Source organism: Peromyscus leucopus, chromosome 6, assembly GCF_004664715.2.
Source record: "Peromyscus leucopus breed LL Stock chromosome 6, UCI_PerLeu_2.1, whole genome shotgun sequence".
Taxonomy (NCBI): Eukaryota; Metazoa; Chordata; class Mammalia; order Rodentia; family Cricetidae; genus Peromyscus; species Peromyscus leucopus.
In genome coordinates this window covers 37193734-37220150 of record NC_051068.1, presented here as the reverse complement: position 1 = coordinate 37220150, position 26417 = coordinate 37193734, and the positions used below count along the sequence as shown (strand labels likewise).

At 41.6% G+C, this 26417-nt stretch overlaps 1 protein-coding gene across 1 annotated transcript in view; it reads left to right on the top strand.

The window, feature by feature from the left end:
- Positions 1 to 15975: 15975 nt before the first annotated feature.
- Ankub1 (ankyrin repeat and ubiquitin domain containing 1) overlaps positions 15976 to 26417 on the top strand; it is a 95228-nt gene continuing 84786 nt past the window's right edge. The window contains 5 exon segments of the mRNA XM_028882195.2: positions 15976 to 16867; positions 18661 to 18772; positions 18774 to 18824; positions 25795 to 25848; positions 25850 to 26012. Of these exon segments, the coding sequence (XP_028738028.2) occupies positions 16773 to 16867; positions 18661 to 18772; positions 18774 to 18824; positions 25795 to 25848; positions 25850 to 26012 (475 nt within the window). The 5' untranslated portion in view covers positions 15976 to 16772.

Here is a 26417-nt window from a genome sequence, read left to right as displayed (position 1 = left end):
GGGAAGATGATGAAGGGGAGGCTTTCGGAAGCCATGGGTGTGGTGAAGAAACCACCCTGGACAGCCCCGGGCGGGTTGGCAGAGGAGTGGCGTGTGGGGCCCGAGGCCCAAGCAGAATGGCCCGCACCTCTTCCCTGCACCCATCCCGGGCCGAGGAGCCATGAGATGTCGTGCGGCCCTCCAGCTAGCAGGCCGACGAGGGCGGAGAACGGCGGGCGACGCCTTGCTTTGGAATCCAGGTCGGGTTGGAGCGAGCCGCCTGAGGTCTGGGCTGGAACCCCTGAGGCCTGGCAGGGAGCCGCTCTGATCAGCACACTGCTTGACTAGCAAAAGTCCAAACCATGTGATTCAGTCCTCAAAACAGCCTTTCAGAAACCTTGTCACCTTCTGAGGAATGAAACTCTCCTCCCCTAAGGCTCTTATACCTTTTCTCCCCCTAGTCTAAATCTTATAACCAACTACTTAGATTTAAATGACCTTTTGAGGCATCGACTTTAACAGCGCCTAAACCACTGCTGTTTGTTTTAAATGCAGTTTGATGCAAAGATTGCAGGATCCGAACATGCCCTACTGGTCCTACTGTAGCTTGAAATAATAATAATTTTTAATAAGGGCCATGCTGTCATCAAATCCTTTAATGTTGGGGGGGGCATTATAACAAGGGATATCAGTAGTTTATGACCTCATTTGTTTCAAGAGGCCTAAGTAGGTGGGGAACGGGAATAAAAAGATTTCCTGTTCTTTCTCCTTGTGCCGTTTTAATTAGAACGTACTCTAAATACCACACAAGCAATTTAAAAACCAAATTTGAAGTGCTGAAGATTTAGTTCAGTGGCAGAGCATTTGCCTAGCAAGCACAAGGCTCTGGGTTATGGAAAGGGGAGGGGACACAAAAGAATGAAATTTGAAAAAAAAAAAAAAAAAGGACCATCAAAAACATTTTCACCTGTGTAGTCCACAACTGTATAGTCAATGTTTCCTCATTCATTGAGAAGATATCCAATACTACATAGTTTTGCTTTTATGAAAGTCATAAAGATCAGGATTGGGAAAATTGTTATGAGGGCTACACTAATTAATATAAATAGATTTGCTATTCTTTATATATATTTTTTTCATTAAATTCTCTCAAATGGTTTTCTATATTAAATCCAATTTCTTGCATAATATAAAAAAGGTTTTTTTAAGCACAAAACCAGCTGTTAATTCCTTAAAGAAAGGCTCTTAAGGAAGGACATTTTGCTTCTGTTATCGGTCACTTCTGTAGACCATGGTAAATATATAGTTCTCTCAGAAATAAACAAGGGAATATATCTGTGTTGCACTTGGGCAGACTAATGGTTTAGTTTATAAATACATTCCCCTTGTATTGAATGAAGACAAATTAGAAGACATATTGGAAAATAGTATTTTTTTAATTGTGGTTTTTCAAGAGTATGAAGAGTTTAATGGGGTAATGATGATTGAAATGGCCAGTATCCACTCATGACACCCCAAGACCAAGTTCTCAGCACAAAGATTTATTTGCCCCAGAGGGACAAAGGGCAGGGAATAAGAGACTGTTATGCCCAGATCTTGGGGACCCCCAAAAGACCACCACGGAGACTGAATCCTGCATGTAAAAGCAAAGAGCCTTTATTTCAAGCTCCAGAGCTTGGTCCCTCTGTCTGACACAGCGGTGAGAGCAGAGAGCCCCGAGCTCAGGTGGGGCAGAGTTTTTATCATAGCAGAGGTTGGGGTGAAGGGATTTCCAGGGTTCAGGACCCTGATTGGCTGACAATTGTCTAGGGTTATCTGTAAAACAAAAAATAGATGTGTGCTAGACTCCAGGACATCTGGCCACCTTGTCTAACGGATGGAATGTTTGGGAGGTCAGGTACTCACACCTGGGTGGATCCCTGGGTGGTATCAGCTTAAGGCTCTTCCTGGGTCTGCGTGCTGCCTGCCAGTAAGCCTATCACAGAAGCTGTATCTAGGCCCCTAAGCCTGTCATGGCTGCTGTATGGTCAAGCTGTTTGGGGGCTCTCCACAAGACAAAGAAAGGAGATAGACGATGAGGGAGAAGGGGAAAAGAACAAGGGAGAAGGGGAAGGGATATTTGCTCCTGGAGGACAAAGGAGTTCCTGTGGATAGAAAAGCGGCAGATGTGGCCCACAGGCAAATGGCACTTTATAAAGGTAAAGGAAAATTTCGTGTTAGGATGAGTTGGTTTGTTTTGATTAGACAAGTTAATTAGGGTAGCCAAAAGGGGACTTTAGATTGCTGGACTTCAAAACTTTGATAGCTGGACCTTGGTAGTCAACCTCAGGAGGAAGAAGCAGCCGAATAAGGGTATAGACCTTGGTGGCTAGCTTTAGGAATGCAATGTACTGGTTTTTAGGAAGACAGAGGGAATAGGGGGAGGAGAAGGCTGCCAGAGCCATGTTTTCCATTCTTGGGCATGCCAGAGGCTCTCCATTCCCACCTTTCTGTTTTATTATTGGGTCACTGGGTGTTGGGTAAGTGGGTGTTGTTCTCTCTGGCTGCTTCATGCTGACATTGGGGCATCATTATTACGGGACCCAAGGAAGCTGGGTTGTTGGCTAAGGCCAGGAAGAGCAGGCTGTTTCACTTGTTATACCATATGGAAGTGTAGGCTGAGTTGGAACTGTCTGTGAGGCTGGACTGTCTGGGGCTAGCCGCTTTGGAACTGTCTAGGATGGGGATTCCAAGGAAACAATTGGAGCTGTTGCTGGAGTTGCTAGAGCAACCTGTAGCTGATTTGAAATCTGTTCAAAGAGGTAGACTAGAGGCAGAGGTAAAGTTTAGGATTTAGGTTTTATCTTGGATGTACATTTGAAACTTCTAGGCCTAGGGTCCTGGTAGTTGAAAAGAGGAATCCCAAGACCAGGGAAAGGAGAGAGATCCCACCTTTAGAACTAGGAAGTAGGCAGGAAAACTTATCTGGAGTCCGTTTGAGTTTTGAGAGGTACCAGAGAAATTCAGATTGGCTTTATAAGGTTAACTAGGGAACAACTATTATCTGAAAGGAGGGTCTGGTTGTGTTGGAGAGAATACAATTTGAGAGGCTTCCATTACATCAGAATAGTCTTTTCTGGGGTGTCTAGGTAGGTTTTAAAATTGAGATATGTGAGGAGCATGGATGATTGGGGTGGCTCTTGCCAGATGGTGAGAGGGACAGTCTAGTCTGTAACAGGTTTCGGGTTTGGCATGGAAACATTGGAAGAACTTGGCTTTGGTTCCCAAAGGGTGACTTGGATGGTCAAGCTGACAGTGGTCAGTAGTGGGGCTGGGGCTGTGCTGGCAGAGCACACACCTGGTGGGATTTTGCTGCTGTGACTCCTTGCTCTACCAAGGTAAAGGCGCAGCATCTAGCAGGCATGAAGTACCGGGCAGTCAGTATCCCTGCAGTGCAGAGAGCTTTAAATAGGACATGAAACAGAGTATACATGGAACAACGGAGTGTAGAAGAGTTCAGAGGGCATAGGTCACACAGAGGACCTGAAGTTGGCAGAAGAGAAAGCAGAGGCACATTCGGGAACATTGTTAGGTATGAATTTTCCAGGTGGAGGAAGCCGTTCCCATCACACCACAAGCCCTTATCCCTCAGACATATGGGGTCTTCCAGGTACCCTCCCTGAGTCCCATCACTCTCTGACTGCCCACCCTAGGGCTACACCAATAGGAACCATATCAGCCTGTGGAGCCACAGGAGGACTTTACCACTGGATTCAGACAGAGCCCCTTATGACCCACTCTCATTGAGCTAAGTAGCCCAGAGCTTCTAGGACCATGTTCCCAAAGAGTGAGTCACTAGCTGCCCCTGTAGTCCAGGGACTCCTTGTAATAAGCAGACACTGAACAGAGCACCAAAGAGGAGGTTGAGGAGGGTGCGTGTATTCACCTGTCTTAGAAACCTAGAGTTATCTGTGTCTGGCTGTCTTAGGGTTTCTGTTGCTGTAAGATGCACTGTGACCATGACAACTCTTATACAGGAAAACATTGGGGCTGGCTTACACTTTCAGAGGTTTAGTTCATTATCTTTGTGGTAGAAGCATGGCAGTGTGCATGTACACACGGTGCTGGAGAAGGAACTGAGAGTTCTACATCTTGATCCACAGGCAGCAGAAGAGACTGTGTGCCATACTAGGCATAGCTTAAGCATATGAGACCTCAAAGCCTGCCCCCACAGTGACACACTTCCTCCAACAAGGACACACCTCCTAATAGTGCCACTGCCTATGGGCCAAGCATTCAAACACATGAGTCTATGGGGGCCATTCCTATTCAAACCACCACAAGAAGTTAAAGCCCTCTTCAGTTTTATAGCAAGTTCAAAGCCAGCCTAAGAAGCATAAGACCTTAGTTACTGTTGCAAAATACCATGACCAAGGTAACTTATAGAAGAAATGTTATATTGGGTTTTCATTTCAGAGGGGATATTAGCCAGGGTTCTCTATAGTAACAGAAATTACCGAATGAATACACAGAGAGAGAGAGAGAGAGAGAGAGAGAGAGAGAGAGAGAGAGAGAGAGAGAGGAGAGAAAGGGAGTTTATTAAAATGAAGTGTTAATCTAATTAATCTTTAACAATAAAAATGGGGAGTCAAATATTGGGGTAAGAACCTGAAAGAGCAGAGAAGCAGGAGCAGCCACCAGGTGCTTCCTACCCCCTACCATTCCTTCATCCAAAGGACCAAGATCCTCTCTCAGCCTGCCTTACCACTTCTTGTCTCCTCTCTGTCTATACTCCTCTAAACCTCTATGGTCAGCTAGTGGCTAGTTCCACCCTCTGACTGGAAGCAAACTTTATTTGTCAGAACACAATCAAAATATCACACCACATTAGAATGACTTAACAGGCTGTGGTCTAGCTAATCCAATAATGGCTGGCTCAGAATAGAAAGCCCCAAAACCCAGTAGTTTCAGCTGGTGTTCAGTATATGCTGGAATTCCTAAGTAGGCTCTAATGCCCATGAAGGAATGGACTTGCTAGCAAGGTGAGAGCAAGCAGGTAAAGAGCAAACGCTTCTTCCTTCTATGTCCTTATATAGGCTGCCAGCATAACGTATGGTTCAGATTAGAGGTGGGTTTTCTTATCTCAAAAGACCTAGATTAAAGGTCCCACCTCAAAGATCCAGATTAGAAGTGGATCTTCTCACTTCAAATTAAGCAAAAATTCCTCACAGGTATGCCCTATCTGGGGGTCTTTATTAATTTCAGATATAGTCAAGTTATCAACCAAGAATAGCCATCACAGAGGGTTAGGCTCCTTGAAAGCTGAGAGCTCACATCTTGATCGGAAAGCAGGAAGCAGAGAAAACACTGGGGATGGGGTAAGTCTTTTGAAACCTCAAAGCCGGCCAATAAGGAAAGCCACACCTCTTGATCCTTCCCAAATGCTTCCACTAACTGAGGCACAAACATTCAAACATGTGAGCTTACAGGGCCATTCTCATTCAAACCACCACAGAGACTATGTGCCAAAATAAAATTAAATATAAGTGTGTAATAAAAAAATAAAAGGCTTACTAGAGTCTTAGTTAGAGGCACCATGAGACACCATGACCACTACAACTCTTTTTGGGTTTTTGTTGTAGTTGTTGTTGTTGTTTTGTTTTGTTTTTTTTTTTTTTTTAACAAAAAACAGGTTATAATTCAAAAGTCCAGGGATATTTGGAACTGGAAAATATTTTCTCTGTAGAAAATAGTAAAAATGATAACATTTCCCAATAAGCCCCTTTAAGCCAAATAATAGCTGAATTATACATATAAATATTGATTAGATTCTGGGATACAAAAGAAACCTATCTTCATCTGGTCCAGAGAGCCACGTTTTACTTAAGTTGTGTAAGTGAGATTCCTATTCAAATTCCCCTTCACTGTTTGATTTACAGTGGACATTTTTTTTTCCCTTTGGTTTTTCGAGACAGGGTTTCTCTGTGTAGCTTTGCACCTTTCCTGGAACTCACTCTGTAGACCAGGCTGGCCTCGAACTCATAGTCATCCTAGGGTCCCCCCTATTATGTAGCCTAACTGGATCTGTGGTTTGCAGTCTGATTGTTCTTTGTTTTATATCTAGTATCCACTTATAAGTGAGTACATACCATGTTTGTCCTTCTGGGTCTGGGTTACCTCACTCAGGGTGATATTTTCTAGTTCCATCCATTTGCCTACAAATTTCATGCTGTCATTGTTTTTCTCTGCTGAGTAGTACTCCATTGTGTATATGTACCACATTTTCTTAATCCATTCTTCAGTTGACTAGGTTGTTTCCAGGTTCTGGCTATTATGAATAATGCTGCTATGAACATAGTTGAGCATGTATCTTTGTGGTATGATTGAGCATGCCTTGAGTATATGCCAATGAGTAATATGGCTGAGTCTTGAGGTAGATCGATTCCCAGTTTTCTGACAAACTGCCATACTGATTTCCACAGTGGTTGTACAAGTTTGCACTCCCACCAACAGTGGAGGAGTGTTCCCCTTGCTCTGCTTTTGATCATAGCCATTCTGACAGGTGTGAGATGGTATCTCAGAGTCATTTTGATTTGCATTTCTCTGATGACTAAGGATGTTGAGCATTTCCTTAAATGTCTTTCAGCCATTTGAGATTCTTCTTTTGAGAATTCTCTGTTTAGCTCTTTAGCCTATTTTTTAATTGGATTGTTCAGTATTTTGATGTCTAGTTTCTTGAGTTCTTTGTATACTTTGGAGATCAGTCCTCTGTCAGATGCAGCACAACTCTTATAAAGGAAAGCATTTAATTGGGCCTGTCTTACAGTTCAGAGGTTTAGTCCATCTTCAAGTCAGGAAGCATAGGAGGATGCATGGTGTTATGCAGGAAGACATGGTGCTGGAGTGGTAGCTGAGAGTTCTACATCCACACCGGCAGACAGCTGGAAGATCCAGTGAGCCACTAGGTCTGACTCAAGCTTCTGAAACCTCAAAGCCAGGGACCACTTCCTCCAACAAGGCCATACCTCCTAATAGTTCCACTCCCTATGGGCCTATAGGGGCCCATTTTTATTCAAGCTATTACAGCCTTATGTGATGGCTACTCTTGGTGGTTGTATTGAGTGACTTTGTTGACACAAGCTAGAGTCATCAAAGGAAGGAGCCTCAGCTGAGGAAATGCCTCCTTGAGATCCAGCTATAAGATACTTTTTCATTTAGTAACCAATGGAGGAGGGGTCAGCCCATGATGGGTGGTGCCATCCCTGAGCTGCTGGTCCTGGGTTCTATAAGAAGGTGGGTTGAGCAAGCCATGGGAAGCAGGCCAGTCGGCAACTCCCATCCATGGCCTCTTCATCAGATCCTGCCATTTTTGTTCCTGTCCTGACTTCCTTCAGCAATGCTGAAGTATAAACCCAATAAACCCTTTCCTTCCCAACTTGATTTTTGGTCATGGTGTTTCATCATAGCAATAGAAACTCTAACAGAGACAGTCAACTTGACTACATCAGGAATTAACAAAAACCACAAGATGGAAGAAGGTACACTTCTGAGGGATTTTGCTTAATTTGAAGTGAGAAGATCCACTTCTAATCTGGATCTTTGATGTGGGAAGACACACCTTTAATCCAGATTTTTGAGCTAGGAAAATCTAACTCTAGTCTGGACCACCCTTTCTGCTGGAAGCCTATCTAAGGACATGAAAAAAAGGAAGTTTTTGCTCTTTGCCTGCTTGCCCGTTACTTTCATTGGTATTAGAGCCTACTTAGGAATAACAGCATATACTGAAGACCAGCTGAGACAACTGGGTTCTTGAACTTTCTGTTCCTAGCCAGCCATTATTGGATTAGCTAGACGACAACCTGTTAAGTCATTCTAATAAATCTCCAGTCTTTATATATAGAGAGATTCATTCTATAAGTTCTGTTTCTCTAGAGAACCCTGACTAATACAGCATATAAAAGTGACACATGCTGGTAATTCCAAGTGGCAGCTAAGCAAATTGAGTATGGCATGACCTATGTAGTAAGAGTCTACCTCAAAATAACTAAAACTAAAACATAAAAGGAAGTGAGATTTTTCAGGCTTAGTATCTGTAGGTGGTTGTTCTTCCAGCAAACACAGATAGCATGAAAACGCAATTTTTGCAGAATCTCCACAGCAGGATCAGATACCAAATTACATGTCTAAGACAGGATCGAAGTAACCCTTACTGAATACTAAAAAGAATGTAAGCAGTCACTTTTCCCACTGAGATATTCAGGAACATAAATGATAAAACCAGTTACTCATAAAGAATAGAATCCATAAAGAACCATATATATCTGGAGTAGTGGTAAAAGACCCTAACCCTTCAGACTTACACTTCCCAATCCCCAGGAGAATAAGGAACTTAAAAAAAAACTAGTTCTGAGGGCAACTTGACTCAGCCATTATTCAACCACCCCTGCCACAATGTAACAATATAAAGAGATTTCTATTAAGAGATGTGCTCAACTATGACTAGGATAGTTGCAAGTGTTCCAGGAAGGACCACTGTGACCTTTGTGTAAACTCCACTCCAGCCCTGATACCCTCCTTGAGGTTTCGGGAAGAATGTACATGCAGGATATGACTGTACCCACTCTGTGATCAGACCATGATCTTGTGAAACGAAATTGTATGGGAATTGTCTTATGGCTTTTGTGGGTTTTTCCTTTAAAAGCACCCATGTGATTGCAATAGGTGTGACTCTTGCTCTTTGGAGCTGAGTTAGCCCGACTGTATAGCTGCATTAATAAACACCTCTCGCTGTTGCATCAACTGGATCAGAGTCTGGGTTCTTGGGGCACCCCCTCGAGAAAGTAGTACCCTGGGTCTGGGGTCTATCAGTGGAACTTGAAAAAGTACCAACAGAAGTTATTTTTAAAAATACTTTAGAGAATTAGCTCAAGATTCAAATCAATAACTTTGTGAGGCAGATAGTGAAAAGTTTAAAACAGAAGGAAACATATCAAAAGGGATTTTCAACAAAGTTTTTTTCAAGTTGAGAATGATCACACAAATCTAAGTCTTTTAAAGCCTAATGCCTAAAAATATGATCTAGTTATTGTTCTAGGACATATGAGTTGCTTACCTCATGTTTAAAAGAAGAAGAAACATCTGTATCACACAAAGGGAAATGGGAACAAAGCGAGGGTTGTTGACCAAGGCAACTTCCTTTTACAAATAGGGTGCTCCAGACCCTAGGTTTCCTAGTGGCTTTACCCAGCAGGTATGCATAAAGAGGATGATTGGATCACAGGCCTGAGTACCAAGTGTCTGAGATGGTCCGCACTTGGCTGTGCTGGGGGAGGTTTTTTTGCTCCACCCCTAGGCATTCCTTTACAAATCTTAGGGCCGAGACAGTCAGGGCCTGATGAATTAGGATCTAGGCCTTCTCAAGGCTGTCCTGTATTTTCTATCTTTTTCTCTCCCCTCTATCCTTCTAACTAATATTTCCTGCTGCTTCTACTCAAGAGTATTCTGGGGAAATGTGGGGGTGAGTTGTCCCACCCCACAGAACCCAAACCAGGATAGGAAGCACCCCAAGACAGGAAGTTTACAAGGTGACTATATCCTTTCTCTGTTTGCTGGGGTCTGACCTCACACACTTTCTCAATGAGCTCGTCTTAAAAGGACCAAAGCAAAGAAAATGAAGAAAGGCGTTAGCTATTTCAGGCCATCAAATTCTGGGGATGCAATGGGGTCTTTGTGTAAATAAAAGTTTTACCTGGTAGAGGAGATTAAATAATTTACATAGAAGTTTTACAAAGTGAGAGAGATTTATGGAATATTGGGCCTTGACAGGTTGGCTACTTTTGATAAGAAAAAAAAAAAATTCTCACATTTATCATACCTAAGATGACTGACACAAAATTTCAACTTCAGAATTACTTATTTAGGGCATCCAAACAAAGAAGTTGAAAACGATAATATAAAATAGGCAGGCAAATTCATTTGATGTAATGTGTGCTCATAGTAGTGAAAATTTTGGGAAACAACTTCACATTATGTAAGAAAACTAAAAACATTTTTTTTTTTTTTTTTCTGATAGAGCAGTTTACTTCAGGGAATTTATACTGTGCAGGCTAGTTTTACATCACCTTCACACAAGCTAGAGTCACCCCTAGGTAAATGATCCTGGATGCTATCAGAAAACAGGCTGACGGCTGGTATATGATGATTTAATGGTTTAGATTGGTATTGTTCAAAGCGTGGTCCCTGACTGAGCACATCAGCCTCATCTACAGGCATGTTAGACAATCCCATTTTGGTCCAGGCTAAGTATCCATTCTCCAGGAGTCAGAGACAGGAATCCATTTTTCACCCACTCTCCTGGTGACCTTCTCGGAAGTTACTAAAAGTCTTTAAGACAACAATAAAAGTTCAAGCTGTATTTTAAAGGCCATTAATAACTTCAAATAGAGGGGTGACATACTTAAATTTGTTGAGAACATAGATTGAAGAAAGACACGAGTGAAAATAACAAGACTGAAAAGGAAACTGTTGAAACAACTGAAGACTGTAATGACCGGGACTAAAGCAAGGGCAGTAACACTGGGAAGAAATGGTCAGTTAAATATTTGTGGCTGGGCCGGGTGGTGGTGGCGCATGCCTTTAATCCCAGCACTCGGGAGGCAGAGCCAGGCGGATCTCTGTGAGTTTGAGGCCAGCCTGGGCTACAAAGTGAGTTCCAGAACAGGCTCCAAAGCTACACAGAGAAACCCTGTCTCGAAAACAAACAAAAAAAAAAATTTAAAAATAAAATAAATATTTGTGGCTGGTGAAATAGCTCAGCAGGTCAAGGTTCCTGTGCCAAACCTGATGAAAATAATCACAGGCCAACCTTATTACAGGCCCCATACAATGGAAAAGAGAGTCCTCTCCCCCAAAAGGTATCTGCAAGTTCAAATTGGTTTACTGACGGCTGTGACGTTGGGGAAAACACAAGAATTAAGGATGACTCTCAGATTTCTGATTTGAGCAGCTAACGAAATTGCGCCGATTATGAGATGAAGAAAGCTGGATGACGATGTAAGAGGAAATTTTGATGCTGAAAAAGCACAAGTCTACTTTTGTACATTAAGACTAAGAACTGAGACTTCCAAATCCAGCATCTTGGAGGCAGAGACAGGCAGATCTCTGAGATGAAGGCCAGCCAGGTCTACAGAGTGAGTTTCAGGATGGCCAGGGCTATACAGAGAAACCCTGTCTCAGAAAAAACAAACGAATAAACAAAGCCCTGAAACTTCCAAATGGAGATGTCCAGGAGACATCACTGGATGTGCTGGAGTGTATGAAGTCATTAGCAAGCAGCCTCCTTTGCAGAATATTTACGAAACCATTAAATTAAATCAAATACTTTTAGAGTCAGGCTTTGTTTAGTGCAAATCAAGCAGGTAGCTTCTGCACACTGTTTTGAGGATCCTTGGTCCTTCCCTCAATTTTTTTCCTGCATGAAACCCTTATAATATCTGAATTCTTTACATTGATTGTTTTGTTTGGGTTGAGAAAGAAGGCAAGGAACTAGAAAGAGGGCGCAGAGGTTGAGAGTGCTCGTGGCTCCTGAGGAAGGCCTGGGTCAGTTCCCAGCACCCATATGGGAGCTCACAGCCACATGTAACACCAGTTCCAGGGGATCTGAGGCTCTCTCCTAACCTCTGTGGGCATCAGACACACTTATGGTGTACACACACACACACACACACACACACACACACACACACACACACGAAGGCAAAACACTCATACACAAAAAATAAAATAAAATAGATATTTTTAAATTTTTTTAAAAAGAAAGTAGATCTAAGAGATTTATTTCCTTGTCAATTATTGAATATGTTTTTATCAGTTCTCTTGCCTTACAGATTATAAGATCAAATACATTTCAAATATAGAAGGAACACCCACAGATTACATAGTATTAATAAAATGATGAGAGCACAGAAAACATCCTAATCTTTAAGGATCTGGTGAACATGTGAGAGTTTTCTCCACAATTTGGGAGATGATTAAGATAATAGAACATGAGAACAGAAAGGGAGAGGCCACTAAGCCTGATGATGCTTAATTTTACTAAACAGGACAGTGGGAAAAATCAATTTAATTTACCAATTCTTTATAGCTATAAAACATTCCAACAATGCTATGATGCTTTGTACTCCAGTTAGCCTATTGTTTGTTTTATTTTGGTTGACAATGAGCTGTATTTTATAACTGCTATTTTCTTCAACACTGCTTGTTTCCCTACTTGTAGATTTCTCTTCTGTCCACAGCTTGTGATTTCCTGCATTAAACATGAACATATCTCAACTGTCAAATGTACAATTTTACTTCCTCGAAAGAATCTGCATCTGGTAATGAGCTTCATGGCCTGGACATTCTCCCAGCTTCCATCCTGATTATAGTAAAGTCTTGTTTTTTTTAAGCTCTATTTACTTATTTTTATTGTATGTATATGAGCATTTTGTCTACATGTGTCCATGTACATCATGTGCATGCCTGGTGCTCATGGAGGACAGAAGAGTGGGTCAGACCCCCTGAACTGGGTTACAGAGAGTGTGAGCTGGGAATCAAACATGTGGGTGCTGGAAACCAAACTTGGGTCTTCTGCAAGAGCACCCAGTGCTCTTAACCACTGAGCCACCTGTCTAGTCCCCATAGTGAAGTCCTACCAACCTTGGCAATTTTTTAGATATATCTGCCTCTGAATTTATATATTTCTAAAACAAAGGCATAAGGGAATGATTGAGTTACATTTATCATGTGTTTAGATGAACAAGTTAAAGCTACAGGGTATGTTTGACAATAGAGGCCATAATCTTTGAACAGGAAATCCGCGTCCACTGACTGGTCATTGTGAGAGCTGACCACTCTTTCTAACCTTTTCTAGTTGACTTAGTCTCGCCTCTCCCACTGCTACTCCACACTGATACTGCTTTTTATTCACTTTCTCTATTTGTGTTCAGTAAAGAATAGTAGCTGGGCAAAGTTTATCTTAAGCGTTTCCCATTTTTATTTTCAAAGCTGTTCTTTTCTGTCTCTAACTGTAGGAGACCAGTGCCCTTGAAGTCTTTCCATATTTTCCAGTGCTTCAGTTCTCTTCAGTAACCAAAGTAGCTTCGATGGCAACATTGTTCTAAGTTCTGCACTCGGTCTGAGAACAGCCTCAATTCCATTGCGGTTTACTTTTTCCGGTAAGGATGCTATGGTTCAAAGAAGTTACTCACACAGCTCATGAGAAATGGAGCAAATATCCTGGGCTATGGAGTTGTGTTTTTGTTTTGTTTTGTTTTGTTCTTTGTTTGTTTCTTGTTTTTTTGCTTCTTCTTCTTGTTTACTTTTTGAGACAAGAATTCTCTGTGAAACAGCCCTGGCTGTCCTGGAACTCGCTCTGTAGACCAGGCCTGCCTCTGCCTCCTGAGTGCCTGGATTAAAGGCATTCACCACCATATTCAGTTTGGAATTGGGTTCTAAATTCCAAGCCTGAGCTCTGAATCCAAATGATTCATGAGAGCCATTGTGATATGAGAAAGAGGGCTTTGAGTCTGAGCCAAATAACGCCTGTGTAATCTGGGGCAAATAATGCAATTTCTTGGGTTTTGATGTGATCACATTTTATCGATGCATGACTGCCCTCTCTAATTATACACATTATTCAAACCCATCAATCTGACTCCAACATGTGAAATTTATTAGTCTTGCATGACCACAGCTCTCCTTCGATTTAGAAAATTTTCAAATAAATTTTTTTTATTTAATTAGATAAAAAAGAGAATTTGCCTCATTAAAGTTAGCTTCAGAAACCACAGTACCTTCAGTGAAAATGAAAATTTATAATAAAATAATAGGTGAGAAGACTCTGTGGTCAATGAAAGTCTTATTGGTACTGCTGAACTACAGCATTATGTACACAATCATTTTTCAAACTTTATAAGCAGCAACACGAGAAAATCGGTACACTAAGTATTCTGAATCAGTAGGTCTGAAGTAGAAGTTGAAAATTTAGACTTAAGCTGTTGGCCAAAATTCTCTTGTTATTTATTTTTATTATATGTGTATGAATATTTCACCTGTATTCACATAAGTACACCTTGTGTATCAGTCACATCCCCCGAATCTGGAGCTATGGATGGGTGTGAGCCACCAGGTAGGTGCTGAAAACTGAACTCACTAACTCATCAACAAATGCTCCATCCCCTGAGTGAACTTCACCACCATTCCGGCTGTAGTTGGGAATATTGGTTCCTCACCTGCTTTTCTCTTTGCCCAGCAGCAAATTCAAGGAATTATGTTTTGGTTTTTCAGTTACTTCTTTGAGAAAAAAAAAAAATCCCTTATTCTCTGCTGGCCTTTTGCAAAGGCTTACTATATTTATAACAATGTATCTAGGTGTTAATTGCACAAATCTGCATGGTTGTTTTTCCACTTAAAATAACAATTAATAAGTTATTTTTTCTTCTTTTTTGAGATAGCTTCTCTCTAAATAGCCCTGGCTGTTCTAGAGCTTACTATGTAGATCAGGATGGCCTCAAACTCACAGATATTTGACCTGTGATTCCTTTTTTTTTTTTTTTTTTGGTTTGGTTTTTCGAGACAGGGTTTCTCTATGTAGCTTTGCCCCTTTCCTGGAACTCGCTTCGTAGACCAGGCTGGCCTCGAACTCACAGAGATCCGCCTGCCTCTTCCTCCCGAGTGCTGGGATTAAAGGTGTGCACCTCCACCGCCGGAGATTTGATTATTTATACCAGCCAACATGTTACTTTAAAAAAAACAAATAAATAAAACTAAACCATGAAAGAATAATATGAATACACAAAGAATACTGACAAAGTTTGCCTTGAGCCCTAGGGTAGAATCAAACATAACTGGAAAAAAAGAAAAGAAAGAAAGAAAGAAATGATTTCTAATGATATTCTACTATACTCATAGAAGAGGGCCCTGTCCCGTTGTCATCAGAGAGGCTTCCTCAGAAGCAGATGGGAGCTGGTGCAGAGACCCACAGCAGACATTATGCAGAGAGAGAGTCTAAATTGGAGGTTTCCATTGGGTCCTTCCCTTCAGAGATCAGGAAACTGCAGAGGAGGAGGAAAGACTGTAGGAGTCAGAGGGGATGGAGGACCAGGAGAACATGGCCCACTGAGTCAACTAAGCAGGGCTCACATGGGCTCACAGAGACTGAAGTGGCAAGCACAGAGCCCACACAGGTCTGCACCAGGTCCTCTGTGTATGTGTTACACTAATAGCTTGGTGTTTTTGTGGGACTCTTTGGTGATTTGAAAGAAAATGGTCCTCAAAGTGAGAGGCACTGTTATGGAGTGTGGCTGTGTTGGAGGAGGTGTGGCCTTGTTGGAGGAAATGTGTCACAGTGGAGGTGGGCTTTGAGGTCTCATATATGCTCATGCCACACACAATGAGACAGACCACTTCCTGTTGCCTATGAGTCAAGATGTAAGGACTCTTCAGCTCCTTCTTTAGTGCCATGTCTGCCTGCATGCTGCCTTGCTTCCTGTCATGACAATAATGGACTAAACCTCTGACCTGTACGTGATCCACCCCAATTACATGTTTTTCTTTATTTTTTTTTTTTTGTTGTTGTTTTGTTTTGTTTTGTAGACCAGGCTGGCCTCGAACTCACAGAGATCTGCCTGCCTCTGCCAGTGCTGGGATTAAAGGTGTGTGCTACCACCGCCCGGCCTATGCTCTCCCTTTTATCTACAATAAACTTTCTTCTCCATCATACCTAGGAGCAGTCATATCCTTTCCTTTTTATCATTCAGGGGGGAGTTGGAAGGAGTAGAGAGGGGAGAAAGTATGGTCGGGATGTATTATATGAGAAAAGAATCTATTTGGAAGAAAGAAAGAAAGAAAGAGAGAGAGAGAGAGAGAGAGAGAGAGAGAGAGAGAGAGAGAGAAGAAGGAAAGAAGGAGAGAAAGGAAGGAAGGAAGGAAGGAAGGAAGGAAGGAAGGAAAGAAGGAAGGAAGGGAGAAAGAAAGAAAAGAAAAAAAAGAAAGGAGAAATCCACTGACGTCAAGTGGGGTAGAAAGAGATCACAATGGCAGATTGTCCTGAGTAACACAAAGACTAAAAGAGATATCAATTATACTGTGTTGCTATGCAGCAGATTTTATTATGCAAGGATGGGAAGGGAAAGCCACGTTCGTTTTCTTGGTGTGTGTGGGTATTGTTCTGTACCCCATGGCAGAATTAGACACACTGCCAGAGAACAAGTACACAAAGTTGTTAGGGAAACTGAGTGCTTGCACACAGATATTCACAGAGAACTTTCAGGACTATCTTACTCAGCCAAATCAATTCCATTTGCCTTGTCATATACCAGTGCACCCTAGTGAGGGCTGTGTTCTTAGGGGTTCTTTGATCAGCTGTCCTCGAGTAAATACAAATTTCAGACTCAGGGGATGATGATTACTTCGCAGAAGTGTGACTTACATGTAGGATCTTTGCATTACAAGTCAGAAGCTTGCTCTCATTTGCCTCAACCGTTGTCTGGTGTCCTGGTTTCTGTAATCTGAGAACAAGATGGCTGGTGTGACTGTCTTCAGTCAAATGAGAGAAACATTTCCTCCAACAGAGCCACAGTCCATGTTGTCCCATGCTGAGATACTGTGGCTGTGTCCCTCTACGTGCTTCCAATCACCATGGAGAGTAGACAGTGACAGCCGCCGCTGGCCATCGGTTTTTGTCTTTAATTGGGAATTGGAAAATTTTCCAGCTATCTCTGAAAAGAGGATTTTTTGTTTGGTTTTGTTTGTCTTGTTTCTGAGAAGGGAATTGCATGATGAGGATTTTTGTGGCTTTTGAAGGGTCTTTTGAGGCATTTGATGTTTCAGCACATGACTCTGCAAGCCATCAAACAGATGGTAAAGGCATGTATTTAGTCAAGGGTCACTACAATGTATTTGAGTTTAATTATGCCTTACAGTCTAAAATGTGCATAGGATAGAGACACTATTGGGTACAACTTTAACACAAGAAACAAAGAGGCTTTGGAAAATATCACTATTTGAGTGCTATATTGATAAGAATATGGTATATTTGGACATCTTAGATAAGAAAACAAACTGAGCCAATAAATTCTGCAGGGGGGAATTGTCAAGTTTCAATTCTCTTTAGTGAGTTCATGGGTTGTGCCTGTACCAAATAGCTTACTGCAAATATTCACAAAAGGAGAAAACACAACACTAACTTCAGTGATGCAAAGAGAGTGCCAGTTGTCCGACTAATGCCTTGCTTGGTGAGCAAGCAGATATGACAAATCCAAGGACTTAGGAGACAGAGAAGGCAGTAGTGGACTTGTGGCTTCAGTTTTAAACTTGTGGGCTTCAATTTTATTTTGTATTCAGAGAAAATTGAGGCTTAAAGAGGGCATCTTACCTAAGACCACACTGCCAGAATAAGAGACAGTCATGGAATATTTTATGTATTTATTATGTATTTTATGTATATTATTATTAGTGATTTCTTTGTTGTTGTTTTTTTTTGAGATGAGGTCTCACTCTGTAGTTCTGGCTGTAGACTAGGCTGGCCTCAAACTCAGAGTACCTGCCCCTACCTCCCAAGAGCTGGGATTAAAGATGTATGCCACCACACCCAGCCATATTGAGCAGTTCCTAAGGATTGTTAGTACTGGGTAGATTATTGCAATCTAGATCTAGCACAGGAGATAATACACATTATGTGTCATGGATCTGTTTGAAGTCTGATAAAGCAGATGAACTCCCTCTCAGAATGTTGTTAAATACATAAAATACGAAGAGAACTGCAGAGGGCATGGTGATGCATGCTTATAATCCCAGTACTCTGGCTGCTAGGGCAGGAGAAATAAGAGACTGGGCCAGCCTAGGCTACAGAGTAAGAGACTCTCTCCATGAAAACAAGAAAGAAGTGAAGTGAATTTAAATATAACCTTAAAATAATAAAAATCACATTGGTGACACAGTGACATGGGATTTTATTAACATTAACTAACAGGTCCTAGAAGTGCACTTAACTAGTATACTTTCAAATAAGTGATAAGAATACATAAGATTCTGAAATATCTGTAGCAGCAGTAATGTGATATGGAAATGAATGTGATTTTTAAATGGTGACAAAGCCATAGGTACAGATGATTTAATATAATTAAAAAGGAGAAAAATCTCAATTTAACTTAGAGTTAGCAAAAATAAAGCTGTAGCAACTGGAGAGATGGTTCAGTGGTTAAGAGCAATGACTATTCTTTCAGAGGACCTAGGTTCAGTTCCCAGTACTCACATGGCAGCTCACTACCATCTGTAATTCCATTGCCGAGGGCTCCAATGCCCTCTTCTAGCATTTCCAGGTTCCAGGCACACATGTGGGACACAGATATACATAAGCAAAGCACTCACACACATAAAATAAAAATAATAAAAAGTTTAAAATGAAGGTGTAGTTTCCCCCCCCAACTAAAATCTATTTATAAACTTTTGGGGAGCAATAGGGTCCAAGTTAAGAACCCTACCCAATCTTCCTTCTCTTTATTCTAAAACAATTATAACACCATTGGGAAGGAAGGGAAGGAGGGAGGAAGAAAGGAGAAGGGAGAGAGGGAGGAAGGGAGAGAAGGAGGGAAAGAAGAAAGGCAGTGGTGAGGGGAGCACTGTATTTCTGGTCTGCTAATACAGAGACTGTTTTCATAAGAGGTCACTGCTCTTTAAGGATCATTTCCACAGTCCTCTTTCTGAAGACCAGCAAGGCAGGTGGTAGCTAGAGTTGAAGTATGCTGGAGCTGCCCTCAGGAACAGTTGGAGTCTGTCTGTCGGATGTCGGAATATCTTACTGCTCAACTCTCAAATGCTTCAGTAAGGTATGACAGAATAACATTTGCCTGAGATGCCTCTCTCATTTTGAGGTAAGTGGTGGATAGCTCAACTAAGTAATCGCACAACTTAGAGAAAAAGCTTTGCACAGGCTGGTGTGGTTGATGCATACCTATAACCCCAGAGCTTCTGAGGTCCAGGTAAGAGGATCATCAGTTTGAGGGCAGCTTAGGCTGTATAACAAGATCCTACCAAAAGGAATAAAATAGAGCTTCCTTTCCTTTTTTTAAAGATTTTTTTTAGAATTTAGGTTCATTTATTTTATTCTGTTGTATGAGTGCATGGCTGATGAGTGAGGAGGCCAGGAAAAGGATGTTGGACACACTGGCACTACAGTTACAGGTGACTGTGAACCACTGGATATGGGTTCTGGGAATCAAACTCAGGCCAGCTGTAAGAGCAGTACCTTCTATAAACCCCTGAGTTATCTTTCTAGTCCCACAAAGATTTATTTTTAATCATGTGTATGTGTGTACATTCACATGAGTGCAGGTACCAGAAGAGGCTGGAGCCATTGGATTGCCCCAGAGCCAGAGTTAGAGACAGTTGTGAGCTGCCAGGCACGAGTTCTGAGAACCAAACCTAAGTCCTCTACAGGAGTAGTACACACTCTTAACCACTGAACCAACTCCCCAGCCCTTCTTGTCTTGCATTCTCTTCCATTGGTACTCATGGTCTCATGCATGTTTCATGCCTGTGAAGGGTAGTAAGATACGGACACAGCATTCCCCCTGTCCTGTCTGTTCCATCTCTCTTTCTTGCCTCATCCTTTGCCATCTGCCCCATCACATCATACAGGACTCCCCATAGATCAGAGTCTAAGGGATGGCTCTGAGATATCTGTACAGAGTAAAGCAGATGAGGTCACTTCCCTGGTCATAAGGATGAGGGACAGTGGCATGACAAAGAGGAAATTTTCACAAACAGGATGAATGACTGGGCAGTATCTGTGCTAGCTAGTTTTATGTCAACTTGACACAAGCTAGAGTTACCCAGAGAGGGAACCTCAATTGAGAAAACATCCCTACCAGACTGTCCTGTGGGCAAGCCTGTGGGGTATGTTCTTGATTGATGATTGACATTGGAGGATCCATCCCACAGCGGGTGGAACCACACCTGGGCTGGAGAAAGCCATGGGGAGCAAGCTAGTAAACAGCATTCTTCTATGGCCTCTGCATCAGCTCCAGTCTCCAGATTCCTGCCCTGCTTCAGTGCCTGCCCATACATCCTTCAGTGATGGACTATGGTGTGGAAGTATAAGCTGAAACAAACTCTTTCCTCCCCAAGTCGATTTTGGCCATTGTGTTTTATCACAATAGAAACTCCAGGAGAGTGTCTATATGCAAGTTCAGACAAAGTAGCCCTCAGAACTAAATATATGTGCCGGAGAAATGTCTTTACTATTTTTAGGGTGCCCTTAATTTATGGTGCATAACTAGGGACCCTGGGGTCAGTGTTCATTAAGAACTTTACAGAACCCTAACCCTAAAATATACAAAACTATGTACTTTGGGATTTTCTGAGCTCGATATCTCTAACTTGAAATCAGTTTTTAATGGGACAAGTGACCCAATTAAGAGCCGTTGTTTATACTGGGGTAGAAACAGTCCTTTACGCTCTCTTCTTACTTCTGAAAGCATGAGTTCTCATCCCCTTTAAATGTGATACTTATTTTCTTATATTTAGCAACAAAAATGTTTATGATACTCAGAATTAACTCTAAATATACTTACACAACCAAGATGTTTTAAAAGATGCTCTCCTATATTAAGTACTAAAGACATGTCACAAAATAATAAGTACTGCATGACTCCATTTATATAATTTTAATGTTTTCTGAGCATTTATTATTCATGTATTCCTTATATTTCTGAAGAATGTTTAACTACCAAAAAGTAAAATTAAAATGACTATGATTTCTCCAATTTTTTCTCTAATACTCAGAAAATCCTTTTAAAGCAAACTAAATTATATTTCTTTTCTTTGTCTGAGAGTGTCTTGTTATGTGTCCCAGGCTGGCCTCAAACTTTTGATTCAAGATGTTAGGATTACAAGTGTGTACCACTACAGCCTTCTTCCTTGTCATGTCTTAATAGCTTCTCCTTGCGGCTTTACATGGGCTTCTATACTATGTTCAGGCACCACACAGCTCCACGGAATCAACTCCTTACAATCTCCATGCACTGTGTAATGAGAAGATTCATGTAGGCCATGTGCATGCTGCCTCGGTTTCTGTGAGTTCTTATGAGCTTTGCTCAGTTGTTCTAGAGGACCTTGTTCTGCTAGTGTCCTCCATCCTTTCTGTCTCCCTGACTCCTCTGCCTCCCCATCTGCAGGGTTCCCTGAGCTCTGAGGGGAGGGATTCGATGGTGACATCTCATTTATAGCTGTGTGTTTCAAGGTCCCCCCCACCCCGTGCATAATGTCTGTCTGTGGGTCTCTGTATTTGTTCCCATCTGCTGCAGGAGGAAGCCTCTCTGATGATGGATGAGCAAGGCACTGATTCATGAGTATTGCAGAATATCATTAGGAACCATTTTATTGTTGCCTTTTTTTTTTTTCTTTTTAGAACAGAAGTATTTGGTTAACCTTAGATTTCTGAGCTATCTAGATTCTGGTTCTTGGTCACCCAAGCAGTGTCAGGTTCCATCTCATGGAGTGGGCCTTCAGTCAAATCAGACATGGGTTGGTTACTCCCACAAGGTCTGTGTCACCATGACCTAGCATATTCTGCAAGCTGGGCAGATTGTAGGTCCAGGTTTCTAGTTTTGTTTACTCTTCTCTTTTGGTAACCTGTAGAGTACCTTTTTGTGTCATAGACATGAAGCCACAACAAAGTTACAGAAATAATTTGGTTAACCCAGTTTTCAAGTACATCATTTCCTGGACAGCTGCTGTAAAAAAAAAAAAAAAAAAAAAAAAACAGACATTACTTCTTCTTTTGTTCACTATGGAACAGGTGGGACGGATTTCTGCTTATTTGGTGTCTGCAAATTTTTGAGCCAGAATTTGGATTTACATCAACCTCAAATTGTGTTGTCTGTTTCTAATAAGAACATTTTCCTTCTCATTGCTGATGTACATATATTATTTCCAGTGGGTTTGCATCTACTTTTTGAAGACAAAAAAGGAATTATGATTTTGAAATAGACATATTTGTTTGTACTAAAAAGTAAGACATTTTGAGTTTGACCTCTACCATGGTATATTGGTTTGGGTGTTTTTTTGTTTTGTTTTTGTTTGTTTCTACAGGGAAAAATCTAATCTTAAATGTGTCCAGTCATGATTTGTTTATGGTGTTGTTTATCTAATAGCATCTGACATACTTGGGTGTAACTGAACCACTTGTCTTAATTCATAATGCTTGGGGAGGAATATCATGTATGGAGGCAGGGAGATGCCTTCTCTTACAGACACCCTCTCTTTTAAAAAAAATTGCTTATGTGTATTTTTGTGTGTACACATGTGGGACACACATACACGAATGCTATAGTGTTCATGAAGAGGTCATTAGACAAAGTTGAGGGATTTGGTTTTCTTCTCCCATCATGTGGGTCTCAGGTATTGAACTCAGGTCATCAGAGTGGGTGGTAAGTGTGTTTACCCACGTAGCCATCCTGTTGGCCCACAGATACCTTATCTTACAGAGGGATTCTTTGTTTTATGATGCTTTCTATTGTATCATTTCATTAGCAAAGCCATCCTGTTGGCCCACAGATACCTTATCTTACAGAGGGATGCTTTGTTTTATGATGCTTTCTACTGTATCATTTCATTAGCAAGTTGCTATTAATTGGCACCTGTGGAGGTGGGGAGGTATCTCTGCAGCTGCAGGAAACAAGAGGGTAGTTCAGTTGAGCACCACTAAGTAGCAGGTGTTGGTTCAAACTTGGAGACTGTGACCCTGAGTAGTTTATTTTAGGCATATTTAAGCACAGCACAATTTAGTGAAAAATATTTCTTTCTTTCTTTCTTTTTTTTTGGTGAAAAATAGCTCAATTTGATGAGCACAAAAAACTGAAGACATAACTACATGGTAAAATACATGGGATATCTTCCATAAAGACAGGTTCTCTAGATTGACTACACATGACACCTTCCATAAAGATAGGTTCTATAGATTGATATGCCTGAGATAATGGTTTGGGGAGGATTCAGTGTGGTCTCTGCCACACAGATAACACAAAGGTCACCAAGCTATCAACCACATGTGCTCACAGCCTTCTGGGTGGAAAACAGGTTTGTTCCTCCCTCTGAAGGGACAACTCTGTGCATTTAATATTCCTGGTTCTCCTAGTATTGATCTGTGAGCACAGGACCTCTGCATCTCCCATAGGTATCTATATGCTCCTTTTCCCATACAATCACAGACAGAACTGTCTTCCACTATGCACCTCATTACAATTCAAACTACAATTCAAATGTCACTGCATTTGTAAACAAAGATTATAAAATGGTGTACATGTGGTTACAATAGCACAATGAAACTATTTTCTTCTACATTACAAATGACTTGAACTCAGGATATCATCTGTGTTGGTTGATGCAAAATTCTAGTGCTTAAAAAAAAAAAAAAGAACAGACTTGAAGGTGTTTTTGGAGACCTAAGAACCTAGCTTCAGACATAGCATTTTTTAAAGCTGTCAGCTATTTTTTAACTCCCCCTTGTTGTGATTTGCTCTGGAGTGTGTGTGAGACTTGAGAAATTTTTCTTTGTAAACATAGGGTAATTCATATTCTGTCATGCTTTTAACCACACTTACTATCTAACATTATAGATAGTAGTTTGCTGTTGAGATCAGCTTAGTTAATGGTTAAGATTAACTGAAGCCTCAATGGTTTTGTTTGCCTATTGCTATTTGTAATTCATTTGTCATCTGTTTGCATTTATTGATTAATATAGAGAGGGATAAAGAGAAATCAGGGGAGTCTAAATAAATAAGAGACCACTGTTGTGTAAATTATAATTTTCCTTTCTTCTCCATTACCTTTGAAAATTTTATGTATATGTGTATCTGTACACACACACCACATATGTGCAGGTTCCCACAGAGCCCATAAGGGGGCATCAGAGCCCCTGAACTGGATTTACAAGTATTGTGAGTGGCCAGGTATGCTGATGTGCGTGCTGGGAACTGAACTTGGGTCCTCTGGAAAAGCAGCAAGTGCGCTGGCCCCCGTTTTGGGTAACTGTTGCCTTTCTTGCTGACCTTGACCTTGATATCCTCCCTATGCTAATTCCCAGCCGGGTTCCACCTTCCTGAATGCTTAAGGGAAGTTCCTTGTCTGTGTATCCTGCATAATGGGTATTAACAGCTTAGATGCAAGATTGTAAAACATGGGTATCGAACTTCTGCCCTCCGGCGTTCTCCCATTGTGCTGTTAAGCCTGTATTTAAGACCTCTTTCCTCCTTCAATAAACAGCATTCGGCATTAAATAAATAAATAAATAAGAAAAAAATAAAAAATCTAAGAAAAAAAGCAGCAAGTGCTCTTAACCACTGAGCCATCTTTCCAGTCCTTCTCCCCTGCCTTTTAATTACATTTTTACAGTAATTTCTGCCTGCCTATAAATATTTTGGGAATAAGTTTGGCAGATGTTTACCTGAGGGAGCCCAAGGGAAATAGGTGTATCCTTATTGAGTGAGAATATTACAATCTCCACTCAGAACACTTAGCCTGCTGGCCACAGGCAGCATCTCAGCTTCTCCGGCTGGCTTCATGGGTAACAGAAGAAAGACTGAACTGGTCTACTAATTTGAGTCTCTGTAATGGGCCCTCAATCAAAACACTGGAAACTCATATTGCACGAGTAACCTCATTCCTCCAAGAATTTTCGAGACATGTATACTGCTTATATTATGGCAATGCTCTCTGGGAAGAGGGGAATGGATTCAACATACACTAAGTTTGTAGCAGGAATAGGCTCCAGGAGGAACCAGAGTAAAAGTTAGTTTTGGTTTGGGTTTTTGTCCTTTGAGACAGTTATATAGAAACTTTCTATGTGAATGAGGCTGGTCTTGAACTCACGATCGTCCTGCCGCTACCTCCCAATCTCTCAAGTCCTATGACTACAGGCAAGATGTGGTAAGTGGCTGGATTGGCTGAAGGGTGCATGAACGACCTGGAAGCTGGGCCTTCACTTCTAAGAAAGCCTCCATGATGGGGACATTCTGGGGCAGTGCCATGCACTTGCACGTACCCAGCCAGCAGCAGGCCACTGAAGAAAACTGTTACTGTCCCACAACCACCGAAGAGGAAGTAAGGCCAGTTTCACTTCTCTAGACTGGAAGAAAGGTATTCATCTTCCCCTTTCCCCTCCTGGGCTTGCTTGGTTCAACTGCTGCTGCCAGGATTAACATTCCCCCAAACTTTCCATCTGCACTTGGGATGTCCTCGGTTCTACTTGCTTTCTTTCCTATGTGGACTCTAAAATAAAAGGAACAAAGGAAACAAACAAAAAAAACCCACTACATTTATTATTTCCCTATTTAAACAGCAAAAGTGAATAGAAGTGTATTTTATAAAACAGCAAACCACACAGACCAGGAAGAGCACACAACAGTGAGGACGTTGTCCCTCGTGCTCTTGTTTGGAACCAACCTCCAGAGTGAATCTCAGAAAAGGGACAGAGATTCCGAGCCCACAGTCTCTCCACATTAAACAACAGTGAGGCGCGCTCTCGCCACCGTTTCCTCGGTAAGCACAGGATACGCACTGGCAGTGCTCGGCTTCCGTATCTGGGTCTGCAGAGGAAGGGTTAGAGTCCTGCAATCTTCATCCTGTCACTCAAAGTGGGGACATGTTATGTCCTCAGGAAGAGAGTGAGACAAAGTCCCAGAAGAAACCGACTTTATCTCCCCCGTTTGCACACATCATAGGAGGTGGAGGTGCTCAGACTCCAGTGTCTCTGACACAAGCTTCAGATAGTGAGTGCCCCCTCTTTTTTCCCTGCAGAAAGAAGACAAGCCAGCCTTCTATGTGTTTAATGCTGTGACCCAGGACATGATGTCCAATAAAGGAGAATGTGTCTATTCTGGGTAAAAAGGTGTCTGACCTGAGAATGCTGGGAACTCTGAGATGTGGCTCTCCCGTGAGTGTCTACTGTCTCTGGACACCAACTGGACTGAAGATGTATGACTGCAACAGCCTCAAGGACTACCAGGTTGATATTGGTACTGCCCACCACATTTCATGTCAGCTGCCACTCGGCACCAGCACTCTCTGATATCAGATTTTGTACCTTTTCAAGAGAAAATGGAACCTAGCTTCTCATATGCTGACTATATTTTATTTATCCTATACCTTACATGGTTTAACTATCAGAACTATAGAAAGATGTATAGGGATAACTCTCCTTGGCCTCCTGGCCTCCAAACTCTCAGTTCCCTCCCTACAGGAAACCATGACTGTTATCAAGATTTCAAATCACAAATTAAGTCACCACAAACGGAGCTGTTGCACATTGAAACTTCAGTAGACACAGAGGGTATAAATGATCAACTCTTTGCTCTTTCATCCAAGTCTGTAGAGTAAGAAATTAAGATCTCACAGCTCTGCTTATTTTCCTATATTTCATT